The sequence below is a fragment of the Corvus moneduloides genome, chromosome 4 (assembly GCF_009650955.1).
Source record: "Corvus moneduloides isolate bCorMon1 chromosome 4, bCorMon1.pri, whole genome shotgun sequence".
Taxonomy (NCBI): domain Eukaryota; kingdom Metazoa; phylum Chordata; class Aves; order Passeriformes; family Corvidae; genus Corvus; species Corvus moneduloides.
In genome coordinates this window covers 27,235,238-27,252,272 of record NC_045479.1, presented here as the reverse complement: position 1 = coordinate 27,252,272, position 17,035 = coordinate 27,235,238, and the positions used below count along the sequence as shown (strand labels likewise).

The following is a 17,035-nucleotide window of genomic DNA, read 5'->3' as shown; positions in this document are numbered from 1 at the left end:
TGGGTTATTGCTGCACTGCTGAGGGACTTAAGCCTGTTTCAGTGGGAGTTGGGCATGAAATTACCCTATAAGGTTTCACATTCACTTTGCTGACCCAGGGATATGGTAGCAAGTCAGAGCAGGGCTGGGCCTGCTGTACATTCCCTGTGTGCTGCAACAACAGGATGATCCCATTTTAGCAGTTCAGCTGCTTTGACATGGAGCCCACTCAGGGCTAACACTGCTCCTGAATATAGTGCAGCAAATACCCCTTTTTTTCTCTTTAAATGCCAGAAGTTACTTGGGTATCTGTGGTTGATAATGGTTGTTTCTTTCTAGGATCTCCTGCACAAATACTGTGGGCTGTTTTTCCTCTCTCTTTGTATGATGATGATAAATGATGACTCAGCCAAATGCAAAAAGATGGCAGCTTTGACATGTAAATCTCTTCTCAGTAAGATCAGCAATGAAAAACAAGATCTGATGTTTTCGCTGGTCACAGAGTGGTTTCACAGCAAAAAGGTACTCTTTGGTCTTTTCACTGACCAGGTCTGAACTCTGTTGGAGGGCTGACTGAGATTAATAAGGCAAGTGAGAGACTGCTAGTACCAGATCTGGTGGGTTGGTGGATTAGTCGTTCCTGACTCTAGCAAGAAATGGTACAACTTCATAAAGCTGCACAAATACAGGAATGTGCTGATGCTGTAGGTCAGCCTACAGACTTCCCAGCTGCATTTTGCTGCTTTCTAACAGTTCCACTTTTGGGTCAGGTATTTCACAGTGTAGTCTTCTCTCGGGTTAGAGATTTGACCAAATTCCTTAAAGTTCCCAGCATTTTGTGCTGACTTTATCTCAGACATGCTTCATTCTGTTGCCAGCAACTGGAAGCAGCAAACCTGGTCTTCCAGATCTGCTGTTTTGATCTGGGTGCTTGGGTGATAAGCTGTCCTCTAGCTGAACCCAGGTTCTGTCCCTGTACACTGATAGAATTAGCATTCTGCAACATCTTGGTTTCCATCTTAATATGTTCAGTTTTGGTTTGTAGCTGTAAGCTGCCTGTTGCATTGTGAAGAGTTGCAAAGTAGCTCCCGGATCTCTGCAGTTGGGAACTGGGATGGAAAAGGTCTTCCGGCATTCAGGTTTAGGGTGCATTCCCAGGAATAACTTGTGCTGCCAGGTGCTTTTATGCCTAGCTGGCAGCATCTCCTTTTTCAATATACTCTGAAAACCAAGTTCTCTTAAGGTGTTATTGGTACCAGCAGAAGGTAAGGGTTGCTGCCAGCTCCTGCACTTGGGAGCTGCAGGGTTTGATTATAAAGAGTTAACAAGGGGTGTTATTTTTTGTGTGTCAGAGCTCACACAGGAGGTTGGCTGCCCAGGCATGTGGTTTGTTTGTTGAAGTGAACGGAGTAATGTTTGAGCGGCGGCTTGAAGCAGTCCTCACTTTGATTGAACAAGAAATCAACCCAAGTAAATTTGAAAATGTAAGTAACTTTTCTCCATGCATGAAGCTCAAGGAAAGAGAATTAAGAAAATGGAAAAAGGGAAGAAGTGTAGGAGAGATTTAACAGCTGGACTTATTTTTGTGTCTTTACTCAGGACTGAGGAAAGACACAGAACACACATTTGTTCTGAAAGGGACCTCACTGACCTAGAACCATATTTTTTTGCCTGTAAGCCCAAATTTGATGTCATATGTCACAGCACAAGGGGAAAAGGAACTTTGTAAAGCTGCCTGGCCTGAGCCTGCAGCCATAAAGTGTAACCAGCAAATAGATATATTGCTCCTTGCAATGTGGGAAACGTGTCTGCTAGCTGCAGAGATTTGTGTAAGCATTGCAGGTCAGGAGTGCATGGCTTGTGACTGACTGCTTTGTCCAGCGTTACCTACAGCTTTAACTTTCAAAGGGGTTCCCTTCCTGTACTTCGGACCATGGTTTTGTTGTATGGAAAATCTTTTTAGTGCACATGATTAACTCAGAATAACAAGGCTGCCTCAGGTTCTGCTTGGCATGTGATAATCCCAAAAGGATCCCAGTCACTGTGCCTGGAGAGTGGCCATGAATTTTACTAATGTTCAGCATGCCACCCTTGCACAAGAGAGAAGAGAACCTCAGGATCTGTAAATTGGCAAGAGATGAAAATAAAATACCTGCAGTGATGAGAAATTTGGTGTAATCTCATGCTGTGCTGTGACATGTACTGACAACTTATATCAAGCCAGCAGGGTGAGGACCACAGGCAGCACACACAGTGTTGTCACAACAACTCAGGGCTTCCCAGGTGATACAGGCAAATCTGCACTCAGCTGGGCTCTAATGACGAGAATCAAATCCAGACAAATACATGCACAGACATAATGTGTGTAATTACTTGCATTTAGAAACCCAGCAGTTTGTTATAGTAATGTCTGTATGAAAAACAAGAAGAATGATTCTAATACAGTCTCCTGCAGAGATTCTCTCCAGAGGAAATGCTTCAGTGGAGGTGTTTCTGTTCTGTTTATATTGGGAATTGGGTACGAGTCAGTCTTCTGGTTTTTCGAATGCTTGATCTGAAATTTATCTAGTGAGGATTAATCAGCGCTTCCTCAGGTTCTCATAAGTATCTTTCTTGACTTGTTGATTTTATTAGATAACTGAAGAGGAAGAGGAGAAGGCTGCAGATAGGCTGCTATTCAGCTTTCTTGTGCTGGTAAAAAAGCTAATCACAGAGTGCAACTTGATTCAATTAACCAAGAACAGTGATGTTGTGAGCAGTATCTGGGGTAAGTATCATTACGGAATTATTACAGCTGCATTACAAGAAAGATTTCTTTGTGTGCCTTGTGGTTTTTCACACGCTAATATAAATGACTGAAATTTGTTATACAAAGTTTCCATTCTGCAAAATGCTAACACACAGCAGTTACTGGGCAATGAAAAAGAAGCTGTAATAGAAAGGTTACATGGTTGATGAAAACAAGACACCCTCTGTCTCAGTTGCTGCGACGTACTTTCTATTACCCCCAGAGCAAATAGTTGGAACTATTGCATGTTTCACTATAATTACATTCTCGATGAAAAGATTGAGCTCTCCTGAGAAGATGAGATTTCCTTGATCATACATACCAGCCAGAAAGTGAGGACACATGGTAATAGTGCTCTAAATACTGTGTGTCTGTCAGGATGTGAAGACCTGAAAGTTACTTGATTCAAGCAATTTCTCCATGTGTGAGAGTATACAGTATCAGGCTGGTTTATTGGCATTTTGTTGCCCTGATTTTAATTGCTTCATTTGCTGCAATCAGAAGACCTGGTATGGCCGGTTAGTGACTTTGAACAGTCCAGCCTGCCAGGTGCCTTTAGTGAGATAGCAGATAACCATTATTATCTTGGATTTTGGTGATGGGCAGCTTGGACAGAGGTGACACAGGAGGGCAGCTCCATTTCTTCTCTGGAGCATCTTCAGCCTCTCTCCAGGAGTTTGATATGACCATCAGCAGCAGGGCCAGCTGACACGAGTCTCACAGCAGCCAGTTCCCAGCCATCATGGGCAGATGAGCTGTGGCACTGAGTCCCTGAGGGGACCATAGTTATTGCAGAAACATGATTTGCCAGTCAGGATTGGAGCAAATGTCTTTTTGTGTTGTGCCCACTTTTCCTGCCTAGTTGGCATTGCCTTTCAGCGGTGACCACATCTCTGGATGTTTCAAAGTGCTGTGAGTGCATTCAGGAATGCCTGATCACTGTGGGGACATTTGTCTACCTGTAGGTTTTTGCTGCTTTCTGCTTTGGCTGGATTCAGTTGCTAGAAAGTCTTTTATTATGTTCTGAGCAGATGAGCACAGTTCATTTCATTCACCTTGTTATTGCAGCATATGCTGTGGTAATTCTTGGGAGTGAGCTGGTTCTATTTTTTCTCTCAATGGGCCATCTCCTGTGCTCAAAGAGGTTTTCTTCTCCCCAGATCATGTCCAGTCTCACCTGTGGTATCCTCATAGCTGGGTCTGGCTGACAGCCACTGAGATCTTTGGTTTGTTGTTTGCATCTTATAAGCCAGAAGATCTTGTCAACAAATGGAAGGAAAGAAAGTCAGGGAAGAGAAAAAAGACACCAGCAGAGCTGTCTGCATCCATAGTCTTCCTGGCTGCTGAACTGGAGAAAAAGGTAATGATGTCTGTACTACTCCTTCTCTCTGCTCATGCCTATTCCCTGAGTGGGACATAAAAATAGTTCATAGTTTTGCATGCACATTTCTCTTTTAGTTGCTTGTCTGCTGCCTAATCTGCATCGCTTAAAGGATTTGAGGAGGTGTCTCTGCTGCAGGGAGGGGGCTTCTCTGGAGTCTTATTCTCAGCAGCACAAAAATACTCTTCTAGATTGTAAGATGCAGGCAGGAGTTGTGTTGAGCTGATCCTTTGGTCTCCCCAGCGAATGCCTTTGGTGACCGCAGCATACTGTTTTGAGTCTCTGCTACCAGCTCCCTTCAATGGAGTCATTCCTTTCTCCTTTTTCATTTCCCTAGATGAAGGAACTCGTGTTTGCATTCTGCCATCAGCTGCAGTCCAAGTTCCTGGACATGTCTCTGAGTGAGCAGGTAAGGGCAGGAGCCTGTCTGGGACTGCAGGAGGGCACAGAGCAGGCCCTGGCATGTGAGGGACATTGTGTCCTAGTCAGGACAGCACTGCTGCTGTCTGCTGGTCGTGGCTCAGGGCAAATACACAGTTCAGGGCCAGCTGCTGTCTGCTGAGGGCATCTGAGCAGCTGTGGGCCTCTTGAGGACCCAGAAAGTCCCTGTTGTGGTGTGGTGGCCTACTGAGGGGTGGTAGGGACAGAAAGTGGGAGCACTATGCAGGTCAGGACTGGGCTCTGCCATTGCAGACTCCTGGGTTGGCAAGTTCCTCTTTCAGATCAAGTCTTGGCTCTTACATGCCCTGGTGCTTACAGAGGGAACCCACAGTGACTGACTCCTGTGTTTCCACACTTCAGGTTATAAAGAATTTACTTTTTGTGGCTAAAGTTCTTTACTTGCTAGCCCCTGCCTCAGAAGAAGGTAAAGAGGCAGGTGGAGAACTCAGCTGTGAAGTGGAAGAGCAGGAGGTCTCAGAGGATGAGAAAGATACTTCTGCTCAAGGAGAGGAAGAAAGAGAGGACACGCAAGAGAAAGGCCAGCCAGCCACACTGCTGTGGTTAATGAAGAAGCTCTCTGTCATGGCAAAGAGAGAAGCAGCATATTCCCCTAAGGTCCCTTTAAAGGTAAGAACAGGGTTAGTCCCACTGCTTTTGATGGGGTGGGCACTTCTACAGGATAGTGCTGCTCTTTGCTTTTAGGGGACAAGGTGCAGAGGGTGCTGTGAGCTGGCACTGAAGCAAGGATTAGTAGGTGCTGAGGAAACAAGCCTTTCAGTTTGGGGTTCTTGGGAAAGGATTTTGCCAGTCTGGTTCTTGCTGATGTTTCCAGCCTCCTGCAGGGTGGTGGAAGAGTGGTAAACTCCAAGGCACCAAGCTGAAGGGGACAGAGCAGTGCCTTTGAATGCCCAAGAGCACTAGGCTTATGCAGGCAGGGGAATGGCAGTGTGGAGTGTAACTTGCTAGGAGAAGGGGAGGGGATGTGTGGGAGAGCATCAGGAAAAGCACTGTGGTTCCCCATGGTGCAGAGTTAGGTAGAGCTTTCATGTCTTCAGCTGCCTCAGTTGAGGACAGTGAGAACAAGCCTGTTGTTCAAAGTGTCAGCAGCTGCCAGCCCAGTCCCAGCTCACACAACAGGCTTACTTGGATGCAGTAAGACCTTGTAACAGCAGTGAGTTTGTGACTCAGGTGTCTAAAACAACAAACACCTGCTGTGTTGAACAGTTATGCTTGGCCCTCTTGTAGCACTTCAGTCAGGAAGTTTCCTTCCAGCCTTCCTTACTCCATATCCCACACACTTATTTTCAGAGAAGCTGCATCTTTAAGTTCCTGGGAGCAATCTCGGTGGATCTGGGGCAAGACAGGATCAAGCCCTACCTTCCAACAATTCTCACCCCTCTGTACAGGGAGCTGAACAGCAACTATGCAGAGCAAGGTAAGGGATTTCCCTCACAGAGAGGAATGTGCATCACAGCTGTGCTTCAGTACAAACACCACCTGCCATTCCTTTTGTCTTGAGGTGTTGATACTGTAATCAGTAATTTCATCTACTTGCTGTCTAACCAAAACACCAGGGAGGAGAGTGTATGTCAGCTGAAATAGAAATCTGCATGTTCAGAGACTGGAATGAAGTTAGGCACGCTTCTGTGTGCAAGTGGGTAAAGCCTGAGCATGTGGTGTAGTGGGAAAAGTGTAGTACTCGAGGGTGGGCTCATGGTGGCAGGACTCACGGAGTCCTTGCTCAGGAGAGGAACTTGGAAGAACTGTTTGAAAGACTGAGGGAAATATTTGCCTTGCTCTCAGTTTTCCCTTAGCACTTCTTTGTAGCCTTTTTTCACCCCCAATATAAATTTTTTTCACAGTGATTGTAGTTAATACATTGCCACTAATTAGTGATTCCAACAATTAGCCAGCCCTTGTTTTGCTTACCAGAATGCTGACTGACAAGGCTGGAATCATCTTTTATTTCCAACAAAGCCTATTCCACTAGAACCCTAGGTAGCTATATATAGAAAGTCACTTGTACTTCACCTTTGGGATGCTTTTGTCCTTCAAAAAAGTTTCTGCTTCTCAGAAGCATTATTTTTTGTTTGCTGGTTGAAAAGCCACTCGGTTCTCTGGGAAAGCTGGTGAAGAACCAAGCGCTGGTTTGGGCAAGGTCAATCAGTGCAGCCATCCTTTATTAAAGAAAGAGGAATCCATACTATGCTCTTGGCTTTCATTCCATATGCTGAAAAGATTAAGTAAGCCAGTTGTGTTTTAATAGATCCAACACTGAAGAACCTTTCCCAAGAAATCATAGAACTTCTCAAGAAGTTAGTGGGACTGGAGGCCTTTTCGCTGGCCTTTTCTTCTGTGCAGAAACAGGCCAACCAGAAAAGAGCAATGAGGAAAAAGCAGAGGGCTTTGCAGGTAAGATGCCACCTTCTCTTCTGAGTAAAAGAAACAGGGCTTCTCTAAAGGCTTGAGAGCTGCCCGGGGAGTTTGAGGAAGAACTTCATCTTGAATTAGGACAGTTTCATCAGTTCATTTATGAAACTTCAAAGAAACTCTATAATCAGCCTCTTGGGCAGGTTCTGGCTGACAGCGATGCTTTCCTGCTTACCTGAAGGGCAGAGCAGCCTGAATACCCTCGGTTTTGAGGAACCTAAGAACATCCATGCATTGTCTTAGCAGCTACCAGCTTCTCAGGAAGTTCCTGATGTTCACAGGGCCTGTTGTTGGTTGTAAATAAACAATGTACTATTTCTCCCTAGACTGTAGCAAATCCTGACATTGCTGCAAGGAGGAAGCTGAAGAGACACAAGAATAAAGCAGAAACCAGGAAGAGAAAAATAGAATCCCTGCGCCCTATGTACAAGGCCAAGCGACATCGCAGTCATGCCCTGAAAGATTTGGCAATGGTGGAATGAAAGCGCTTTTCATTCCTGGAGGATTCATTTATGAAAAGTAATATCAAGCTAAAGAACTAAAGTACTGTTTTAAAAAGTACTTGCATATTTTAACTGTATTTATTAGTATTTTTTATGTCCTCTTTTTCATCGAGGATCTTAAATAAACGCTGTTCAATTTTTTTCCAAACCTGTATATTTACCAGAGCATGTACAGTTGAATGGGCAACAACTATGGTATTTTATATTAAATTTACTTCATTTGTAAGAAATGGGTTCTGTGATGACTGCATTCCTGCCTGTGAACACACTGGTCCCAGAGAGAAAAGTCTGCCTCCTGACTTTGATTTGGCCTTCAGTTTCTGCAGCTACACTGAGCTACTTACCTGTCACTTCTGGCTGAGATGAGAATACAGGAACAACAGCTCATGAAGGTGGAAGTTAAATTGAAGTTATGGCCCTGGAACATCAGGGCAGTAGGGGTCTACTGAAGACACTGATTTTCCTTTCAGACACCCACTGAATGCCATGTTGGCAGCCAGAGGTGCACTACTTGTGCTTCGTTGCTGTACTTCACTGTAACAGGGTGTCTGCACTGAAGGGTTACGAAGTAGAACAATACCAGCCTAAGGAAACCTCTGCAGGTGTTCAGCTACGTGGCTGCTGAACTGGCAGCACTTGGACTTCTGTAAAGCAAGCGGCAAGCAAGCAGCCTCTAGCAAGCAACACGCCCCTGGGTATAGCTGACAGTTCCAGATTTTATTAGTGTTCTATCCACACCAATATGCTGGCCACCAAAACCACCAAAGGAAGGAGGGTTGACAAAAAAACCCCTATTTTCCCAGCAAGTAAGACTTTCATACAAATTAACATAAGTACATTCTTTAAACAAAAAGAAAGAAATGGAGTATGATAATGTACACAGACATTCACTTATTTCAGTTTTACAGTTCAAGAGAGGCATCCACATTACAGAAGTCAAATTCAAATCTGTCCTATTTACAAGTAGCTGTGGCCTGAAAATACTTAACTGCAGAAAGGATGATGCTGGCTATAGCTGAGACTTCCTTGCACTGGTCAGTTTTGTATCACTGTCTGCTCTTCAAGGCCTCCACCAACCTAGGAACAAGGTTAAGTCAGTTTACTGGAAAGTCATTTCAATTCTGCTGAAATACTTCCAGGAGAAAACCAGTCATTCTTCTACTGTGGACTCCTTTATGTCAGACCATCCACAAATCCAGTCTTACAAAAACCCCTACCAAATCTGTAAAATTAAGCCTAGGAATGAAGCATAACTAGACTGGTACTCACCATTCCATTGCTTCATCAAGCCCCGTGCCTTTAGTTGCAGAGGTTTTGAATATCTGCCATTTTCGGTCCTTCAAAGCTGGTAAGCCAAGGGCATTTGCCATTTCTGTGGGAGTCATGGCCTGTTCCATGTCCTGTTTATTTGCAAACACCACCAAAATGGCTTTCTTCAGCTCTTCTTCCTAAAAGAAAGGGAAATCGTGGAAGTTGTTGCAGAGACTTCTACAGAATTTATTTAAGGAGAGAAAACCTGTATAATAAAAAGGAATTTCAGCAGCTCTCAATGATTTTGTTTGCTGATTTCTGTTCTGTAGAAAATTCTTCAGTGAAAGAATGGTGTTTATTTTGAATTCCAGTATGATACCCCCATAGGGGCAGTTTCAAAACATGGCCAGTGCAAATTATGAAACAAGCTGGTAGTTGGATTTAACAAGGCACATTAAATGAGCTTGCAGGTATTTTGAGGGGCAGGGGAAGAGAGAGAAAGGAAGTGTTGCTCAACTCATCTTACTTATAGTACCCTGTTCTACATGTGTTCTTCAGCTTCAAAACATAGTAGGATACTAATTAACTGTCAATCCTTCAGGGCCTGATTTTGCCACCACTGCAGTACTGAGCAGCTGTCCTGGCAGGCAGGTGAATTTTCATAGGACCACAAGGTACCATGAAATTAACTGCCCAGATAGAGCTGCACAAACCCATGAAATACCTGCAGAGTATTCAGTGCTTTTTTCAGTCCAAAGTGTTGCATGGGCTGTGCTGAGGGCTGAAGCTTCACAAGTGAAGCTGAGCTTCACTTGATTCACTGAATCAAATTTCACATTCACTCCAAAGAAAAAGTTTTAATTTCTCAATTTTTTACTGATAACAACTGTCATCCTTGTTTTCTTACCTCTAACATAGCAACAAGCTCTGATTTTGAAGTGCCAATTCTGTCTCGATCACAGCTGTCCACTACATAAATGACAGCGTCTGTGTTCGAATAGTAACACCGCCAGTAGGGCCTGCAGAGGAGAGAGAAGTTCCAGTCATGGCATTTGCATGTAAGCAATTCTTTTTAGCCAGATAATTAAACACAGATCACCCAGAGGAAGTAAAAACTGTCTCTGGGGTGAAAGACCCCAGGAGGCAAGTAGGAGACTTCAAAAATGAACAGACAATACAAATACTCTCCAAGGCAGGAAAAAGAAAAAAGTCCAACACAAAGCAAATAAAAAGCAGCTTGAAAACAGGAAAAGAACAGAAATGCTGGGGACAGATTTATTTGGGAATCAGACTGCAGGACATGAGGTCCATAACTGAGGGACAGGAAAGCATAGAAAGTTTAAAGACACAAGCATCTTCATTACAGTCACCAAAGAAGGATAACCAGAGAAATCTTAAATGACTAATTAATACAGGCAAGTAACTAACAAGGATCAAAACAAACCACCTTTTGCAGAATTACTGTATTGAAACTAAGGGAAGGAACCTTTATCTCACTGACTGTACCTTCCTTCCTAACTAACTACGCTACACCTTGCTATTGAGCACTGAAGAAGGAATCACTAAAGGATTGTACAGGGTAATGTACTGAATGTACAGGGATTGTACTGATAATGACTCATTACAAAACTTATGAAGCTTGCTAAAAATTACTGTCTATACCTAAATCCAACTTCAATATTCTTAAGAGTGCAAAGCTAGGAAGTATCCTTTTGGGTTTTTATCACCCCCTCCACTCTTTCTCAGAATGCTACTCAGTTGCCTCCTACACTAATGAATTTGTTTTTCAAAGCAAAACTGAATACAAATGAAAAAACACTTGCTTGGTTTTTTCCAATCTGTAGTGCATCACAAGTTTTACAAACTGAATTCCATCAGATGAAAATGCTTTCCTGAGAATGGGCTGTTTTTAAAACCAATTTGCAGAAGTCCCTGCTAAGAGTATTCCAAGAACCTGGCACTCTTTAGAGAAAGTTAATTGACTTTAAGAAATCTATTACCTTATGCTTGTCTGTCCTCCTAAGTCCCAGACTTGAAATTTCAGATTCTTGTAGGTCACCGTCTCAACATTGAAGCCAATGGCTGAAACAAAGTTAAACAATTTCACTGTTGGTGATTTTCCTGTTTTTCTGAAGAATACCACGACACTTAGTTTAAGATTTTCAGACCTGAAAAGTCTCAGAAGCTGCACAATGAAGTTCATGCCTTTTGCAAAGTTACCCCAATAAACATGATTCAAAATAATGCAGAAATTTTTCTTCTTTGAACAATAAAACCACATCGTAAACATATTTTAGAGATTTGTAACGAATGCTAAGGTTGGCAAAAATCCACAGCAGTGTGCCTGAAATCGCCAAAAGAAACAGAGCAAGGGCTGAAGAACTGGCCTGCTGTGATAACCACGTACACAACTGACAGCAAGAGAGCACTAAGGAATGTGTGCTTCCTGTCCACACAAAGTCTGCACGCTCATAAGAACCACAGCAGAACCAAAGCAGAACCAACTTCTCAGCAGAGGACTCGATACTGATGTCTGGAAGATGGCAACTAGGCTGCAGTATCACATATGTCATTCCTTTTCCTGCCAGCCCAGGGAAACACAGCACAGGAAAGTGAACAGTGGGCATAGGGTGCTTAAAATTTATAGAGGGTGAAATAAGCAAAACCCTTCGGCAAAAAGAGTATAGCCCAGCAAGCGCGGCTTCTAGAAGGTAACAGAGGCCTGAACAAACTCAGATTCAGGAGGAACACAACAGACATGACAAGGACAGAAAAGTCAAGCATCCCTTGTCCTTCATGTTACACAGAGCAATCATGGCCAGAACACTTGGCCCAGTGTGTGTGGCTGCATGAATGCCAAGACAAGTGGTGAAATCAGCTACATTTTTTTAAATAAGCATCATCTTCTTCCATGAAACCTCACATTGAGTCTTGTTACATTTTCTACAGAATGTAAGGTTAAATCATCTGATTTCTTCTTCTCCATGTTAAAAAGTGTTTATATAACCCTTGTCAAAAAAAAAAGGTATGATTTACTGACACCATCCTATGTACAGCAACAGTGACCTCTGGAATTCACATAATAGCTGTATTTGGAAACGAAGGAATTATGCAGTCCACTGTTACCTATCACGGTCAGCCTGCCAAATCATGCTAACAATCTTGAGGTCAAATGCTTTTTGCATTTTGCAGGGCAGCATAAAATATTCTTTTGTAATACTTTTATCCAAGAAAAATTCTTGGATACAGCAGTGCAAGGCTCCCACAACACAAGGTCCTTTTGTTTATGAAGGAAGAGTACAGTAAGTTCAGCTGGCAAAGTTTATGTGTTAGAGCTACAGGCAAATATTCTCCCTATGGGCAGATCACTTACTCGGAATGGTGGTCACAACTTCTCCAACTTGTAACCTGTAGAGAATGGTTGTTTTTCCTGCTCCATCCAGCCCCAGGATGAGAATCCTCATCTCTCGAGTTCCAAACAAACTGGAAAAGATGGTGGAGAAAAAGCCCCCTACAAAAAGCAGAAGAGAAAGACATTTCAACGTCAGCCAGCTCTGTGGAGGATATGCAAAGGCAGACAGACCGACCTCATTTCTTACTGACTACAAGATGCTTCTTTTCTCCACTGAAAAAAGACAAGTTCAGGTTGTTGCCCAGATGGCTGTGTGCTCAACTACATTATGTCCTCCTGGTTTATGTTGCCATTTTATGGTTCTATGGTAGCTCACTCCAGCAAATTATGTTGCAGCAGCAGCATCAAACTTTCTCACTGCAGTTACACTTCTATTTTTTCCTTTTCTCTCATTTGCCAAAATCTGAGTCATCTTCTTTTCTTCTTGCATCAGACTCTTATCTTTTCAGTGCCAGAGACTATACAAGGACCAAAAGAAGCCTGAAAAAATTCAGCATCAGAAGATGTTTATGGTCTTCCATAGAACCATCCACTTCTTTTTTTCTTAAAATTAGGTATAAATCAGTAAGTACATGTTAAATCAGTTCATTACAAACAGCAAAGCTGCACTAAATCAAGTACATTAATGCTACAGAGAAGTCTAGGAGCTGATTTTAAATGTCCTTCTCATTCTTTTTTCCAAAACTGGCTTGCCCCAGCATCTCGTTTATTCTCTAAATGCATGCAAGAGTACTTGTGGCCAGGCTAGTATCTGATTTATGCCTACTAGATCTTTAATCCTAGAAACAATACTAGTGTTCTAAGCCAGTAACAATTACATTTTTTGCAATGATTTTTATAACAAACATATGTTAAATCATAATTTTGTAAATACAGCTAAAGCCTGCAAAAGATAATGAAACATCCAACAAGCCAGAATCACTGATGACACTGATAAATATATCAGAGACAAATTAATGAAGATGTGCAACCAAAATCTTACTGAAAGATGTTTTAATAAAAATTATTTCCTGTGTTTGCCTGTCTAGGCATCTGTGAAGCCTTTCCATGGAAAGGAGGGAGCAACGAGCTTAGGAGCAAGCATGCTTAAATTTCAGAAGGAATTCAGACTGATAACAAGTTGCTTTATTTCTTCTAAGCCCATCCCACCAGAGAAGCCATACACACTACAGACCTGGAAAAGAGAAGGTATAAGGGACCATCAGTTGCCAGTCTGCATAGCGCTGCTCATGGCACCTCTTATTGCCAGACAGGCAAATAACCTTAAGAGAACTCAGCTGGGAAAGGTATTTCAACAGAAACATCACAAGTAGAAAGCTACCACTGGCTGCATGGAGGCCTAAGATTCGAAAATTCAGTCCGTAACTTTGCTTGCAGCCAGACACCTCTCACTTCCTCTTTTTATATGCAATTGTGTATGCTTTTCCCACACTAAACCACTGCTCAAATACCATCTGCAATAAGATAGGTTCACGTCAATCACTTAGATTGACCCTCAGATTCAGGGCCTCTCTTAAATTTACTAGTCTGCAAGACCTTCTCTCCTCATTCACTCCTTATTAGCAGCCCATCAGAGACTTGATGCAGAGTTTAATTTTCCCAGGTGTCAGGAGCACAGAAGCATGAGGATATGCCCGAACACACCCTCCTGCCGCTGCACGGACGATTCGCCATCGCAAGGCAGCTCCACCGCGGCCTCCGGGCGCTCCAGCGGCGGCTGTCCGGGAACCGGCCCGCGGGCAGGGCCTGGCCCGAGCGCATGTGGGCACCGCCCGAGCGCGGCCCTCAGCCTCGGCCTCCCGCCGGCGGGCAGGAGCCCGTCCCTCCCCGCGGGAGGGCTCAGCACCGACCCGTCCGCCCTCCCCGCCGCCCCCGCCTCTACGGCCGCCGGGAAGGGGAGTGAGGGACGGGACCCCTCGGGCGGCCGCGTCCCGCCCGCTCCTCACCCATGTCGAGCCGCTCCGCCGGCGCTCCGGCCCGCCCCGCTCCGTTGCCCTCGCCGCGCTGGCCCTGCCGCCGCCGCCCGGCTCCACGTCGAACGCCGGCGAGTAAACAAAGCGCTCCGCGCCCGCTCCCGCCGCCGTTTCGACACACGGAGCCCGGCAGCGCCCCCGGCCAGCAGGGAACGGTCTGAGAGCGGGACCTTCCCCGCGCCCTCCCTGGACACGCCCGGGCGGGAAGGGGAGCGGGGAGAAAGGTTTAGGGAATAAAACGGGCAGCGCCGGGGCCAGCGCCTGACGAATCTGCGGCGGCGGGAGCGCGCGGGGCGGAGCCCGGCGGCGTCACCAGCCCGGGGCCTCCCCGCTGCCACCGCAGGCCGGCAGCACCGAGAGCCTCCTGCCACAGCGGGAGCCTGGATTCCTCGGAGCCAGCACAACGCCCACATTAGGGTAGTGGATTTGGGCTTGGGTTTCTCCGAGAGTGGTGGACACACAAGGAAGACGCTGGTGAAACTCAACAGCCAAAGTGCAGCTGGGTAAAACATTAATACCAAGCTGCTCCTGTGGAACAGCTAACAAGCCACACCTGACAGCAGCGCTGGCATCATCCCTCCGTAAAAATGATGTCATCCATGTGATTAGGCTGTGCAGATAAGTAAACATAAAAGCATAAAAAATGTTAACGATTATGTAACGAAAATTTAGGGGAAACAGTGTACAAGGCACATGTGAACTAGGCCATAAGTCTGACTGAGTTAAGGGAGAGGTGCAACAGAGCTCTTGTCAATAATCAATGATTATGCTTTTTTTAATAGCTTTTTTCCAGAAGATACAAGGGTAGATGAATGTTTCATAGGAGAACAATCTAACTACAGAACCAACCTACCATTCAAGATTGCTGGCTTCCGCCCCATGCGCTTTATTCTGTCTTTATACTTGTGTTGCAGCAAGAAAAGCACAGAAACCTTTACTCCTCCAGCCATAAGAACCCAAACCTATAGCCATCACCTTCCATGACTTTTATCACTTTTCTCATTTTAAACTTTTTCAAAGAGAAGCAGCTTGGACTTCTTTCAGCTGAAAAAACAGCAGGAGGAGGGGGAGCAGAAATTAGCAGTTCACAGTGCAAAATGAATATAAAATCCATACCACAGTAATCAGTCTGCAAGTGATAAAACATGAACCCTATGGTTTCATTAAATCTGTGTGTGAAACAGGAACAACACAGACAAAGATGTTTTAGTTTTCTCTGAAAGCATCAACAAATGTAGTATCATCACAGCTGCAGAACTTCCTGTTTCCTTGATATCCTCCATTAGAATTCTTTCTTGCTTGAAATTTTACATTATTCATAACTCAGTCAAAAACAATCCTTTATTTTTTATGTCAAGTTGCGAGCAGTAGGAAAGAATACACAAAACTCATCCACAGGGATAAAAAAAAAGTAACAAAATAATTCTGACAGTATTTAGAAAATGCTTGATCTATAAAATGCGATGATCCAGAAGGCCTGCCCCAGTACACTGCTTCACTGGGCAAGCAGCATGTATCAAGAGTCTTTTAGGTCCTTGATATCCTTAGGAGACCACGGATACGTCTAACGAGAGCTTGGATAAAGGTGTATCGTGAGCGAACCTTGGAATATAAACCTTCGATGTCCAGAAGCTTCTTCTGCAGAGATTCACCAAAGCTGTTCGTGGCTTCCAGCTGGAGCTGAGAAACAGAGATTTAATGCAGTCATCAATACAAAATCTTCTCTTCCTGAAGTGCCAGCTTATAATCCACTGCCTGTCAACCCCTTCACTGTGATTTATTCTCTGACCTGCTTTCCAAAGAATGGGGTTTTCTAACTTCTCTAGTAAGTACTGCTTATTCTGTTTTAGGAATTATTGGTTATAATTCAGCTTCTTCACTTACAGTCATACAAACACGTCTTCCAATTAAAATTTTCCTAGTCCTTTAAGGGCTCTTTAGAGAGTCCGTGTGCACCAACAACATCTTTTCATTTATGCATATGGAAGAGGTCACTGAATTAACTACATTCTAAGTATTTTACCAAGATGATATTGTACAGTTTGCTTTTGAACAAATTAAATAAATGACAGATACCTCATCACAAAACACACAGCAATTTTTCTTACAATTCTAGATCATAGAAAGGTACTTGAGACTGCAGTTTTGACAAGCAAGGGGTTTTTTTTCCTGCACAGCCATAGAAATGTCAGTGGGATTTATTAATAAATATCTTTTTTTCCTGCCACCTCTGCATCAAATTTACACAAACTATTAAATTGCTGTGTGAGTGGAAATTACTTCTGTTCTAGCATTCACATTTTATAGTCTCCTCAACTCCTGTTACCCTTTTGATCTCATTTCTCTATAGCCTAGCTAAAGCTGACCTGTAGTGAGCAGTTGGAGGACCACAGAAAATTGGGAAATTTGCCCTCATGTTGCAGGTCTTTCAAGGACAACTGGTGTTTTCAGAAAGCCATTATTAAAAACCCACCACTTGACTGGTTGGTAAGAGAAAAAGAATGATTACTCTATTTTGTAAGTATAGTTCATTTTTTACTTAACACTCTGTATTAAGATTTGAAGATACATGCACAGCAGCACAAGTGCCACCTATTTCACAATATCTTCCAAAACGATTTTGTAATGCCTCACTAATCCTAAATGAAGTTATGTGCTGTTGGTGTTCCTGCAGGTTGTTCAGAAGTGGGACAGCAACAGTCAGACTGCTCCCAATAGCTGCATGGTAGCCAGGAGCATTCTGTACCCTGCAGCCGACTGTCACATCTCACCTGGTCTATATCATGCTGGCTCACTCGATTCAGTCCACTACTGAAATCCAAGCTTGGCTCTGAACCAAAGGAATCTGGCAATAGAAAATGAGATGTTAAAATTATG

General features: G+C 43.8%; 3 protein-coding genes across 3 annotated transcripts in view; 1 reads left to right on the top strand and 2 right to left on the bottom strand.

The window, feature by feature from the left end:
• UTP20 (UTP20 small subunit processome component) overlaps positions 1-7,752 on the top strand; it is a 64,019-nt gene extending 56,267 nt beyond the window's left edge. Inside the window, 9 exon segments of the mRNA XM_032107835.1 lie at positions 319-501; positions 1,332-1,463; positions 2,614-2,746; positions 3,928-4,127; positions 4,486-4,557; positions 4,950-5,216; positions 5,898-6,024; positions 6,856-7,001; positions 7,346-7,752. Coding sequence (XP_031963726.1) covers positions 319-501; positions 1,332-1,463; positions 2,614-2,746; positions 3,928-4,127; positions 4,486-4,557; positions 4,950-5,216; positions 5,898-6,024; positions 6,856-7,001; positions 7,346-7,501 — 1,416 coding nt within the window. The 3' untranslated portion in view covers positions 7,502-7,752.
• Positions 7,753-8,218: 466 nt separating this feature from the next.
• Positions 8,219-14,239, bottom strand: ARL1 (ADP ribosylation factor like GTPase 1). The gene is made up of 6 exons (XM_032107834.1): positions 14,132-14,239; positions 12,147-12,284; positions 10,774-10,855; positions 9,681-9,792; positions 8,792-8,970; positions 8,219-8,599 (listed from the first exon to the last, which is right to left on the bottom strand). The coding sequence occupies exons 1-6, from the start codon at positions 14,133-14,135 to the stop codon at positions 8,569-8,571; spliced, it is 546 nt and encodes a 181-aa protein (XP_031963725.1). The 5' UTR covers positions 14,136-14,239; the 3' UTR covers positions 8,219-8,568.
• A 669-nt stretch (positions 14,240-14,908) lies between these two features.
• Positions 14,909-17,035, bottom strand: part of NUP205 (nucleoporin 205) — a 47,599-nt gene continuing 45,472 nt past the window's right edge. Inside the window, exons 42-43 of the mRNA XM_032107833.1 lie at positions 16,930-17,003; positions 14,909-15,838 (exon numbers count right to left, since the gene is read on the bottom strand). Of these exons, the coding sequence (XP_031963724.1) occupies positions 15,686-15,838; positions 16,930-17,003 (227 nt within the window). The 3' untranslated portion in view covers positions 14,909-15,685. The remainder of the gene's footprint in view (positions 15,839-16,929; positions 17,004-17,035) is intronic.

Excerpts from the sequence above, each read along its gene's own strand:
- ARL1 (XM_032107834.1), bottom strand. Across the intron at positions 10,856-12,146 it reads AGTTGTGACCACCATTCCGA|CCATTGGCTTCAATGTTGAG; the intron begins GTAAGTGATCTG and ends ACTTTGTTTCAG. Across the intron at positions 9,793-10,773 it reads GGAGGACAGACAAGCATAAG|GCCCTACTGGCGGTGTTACT; the intron begins GTAATAGATTTC and ends TCTCCTCTGCAG.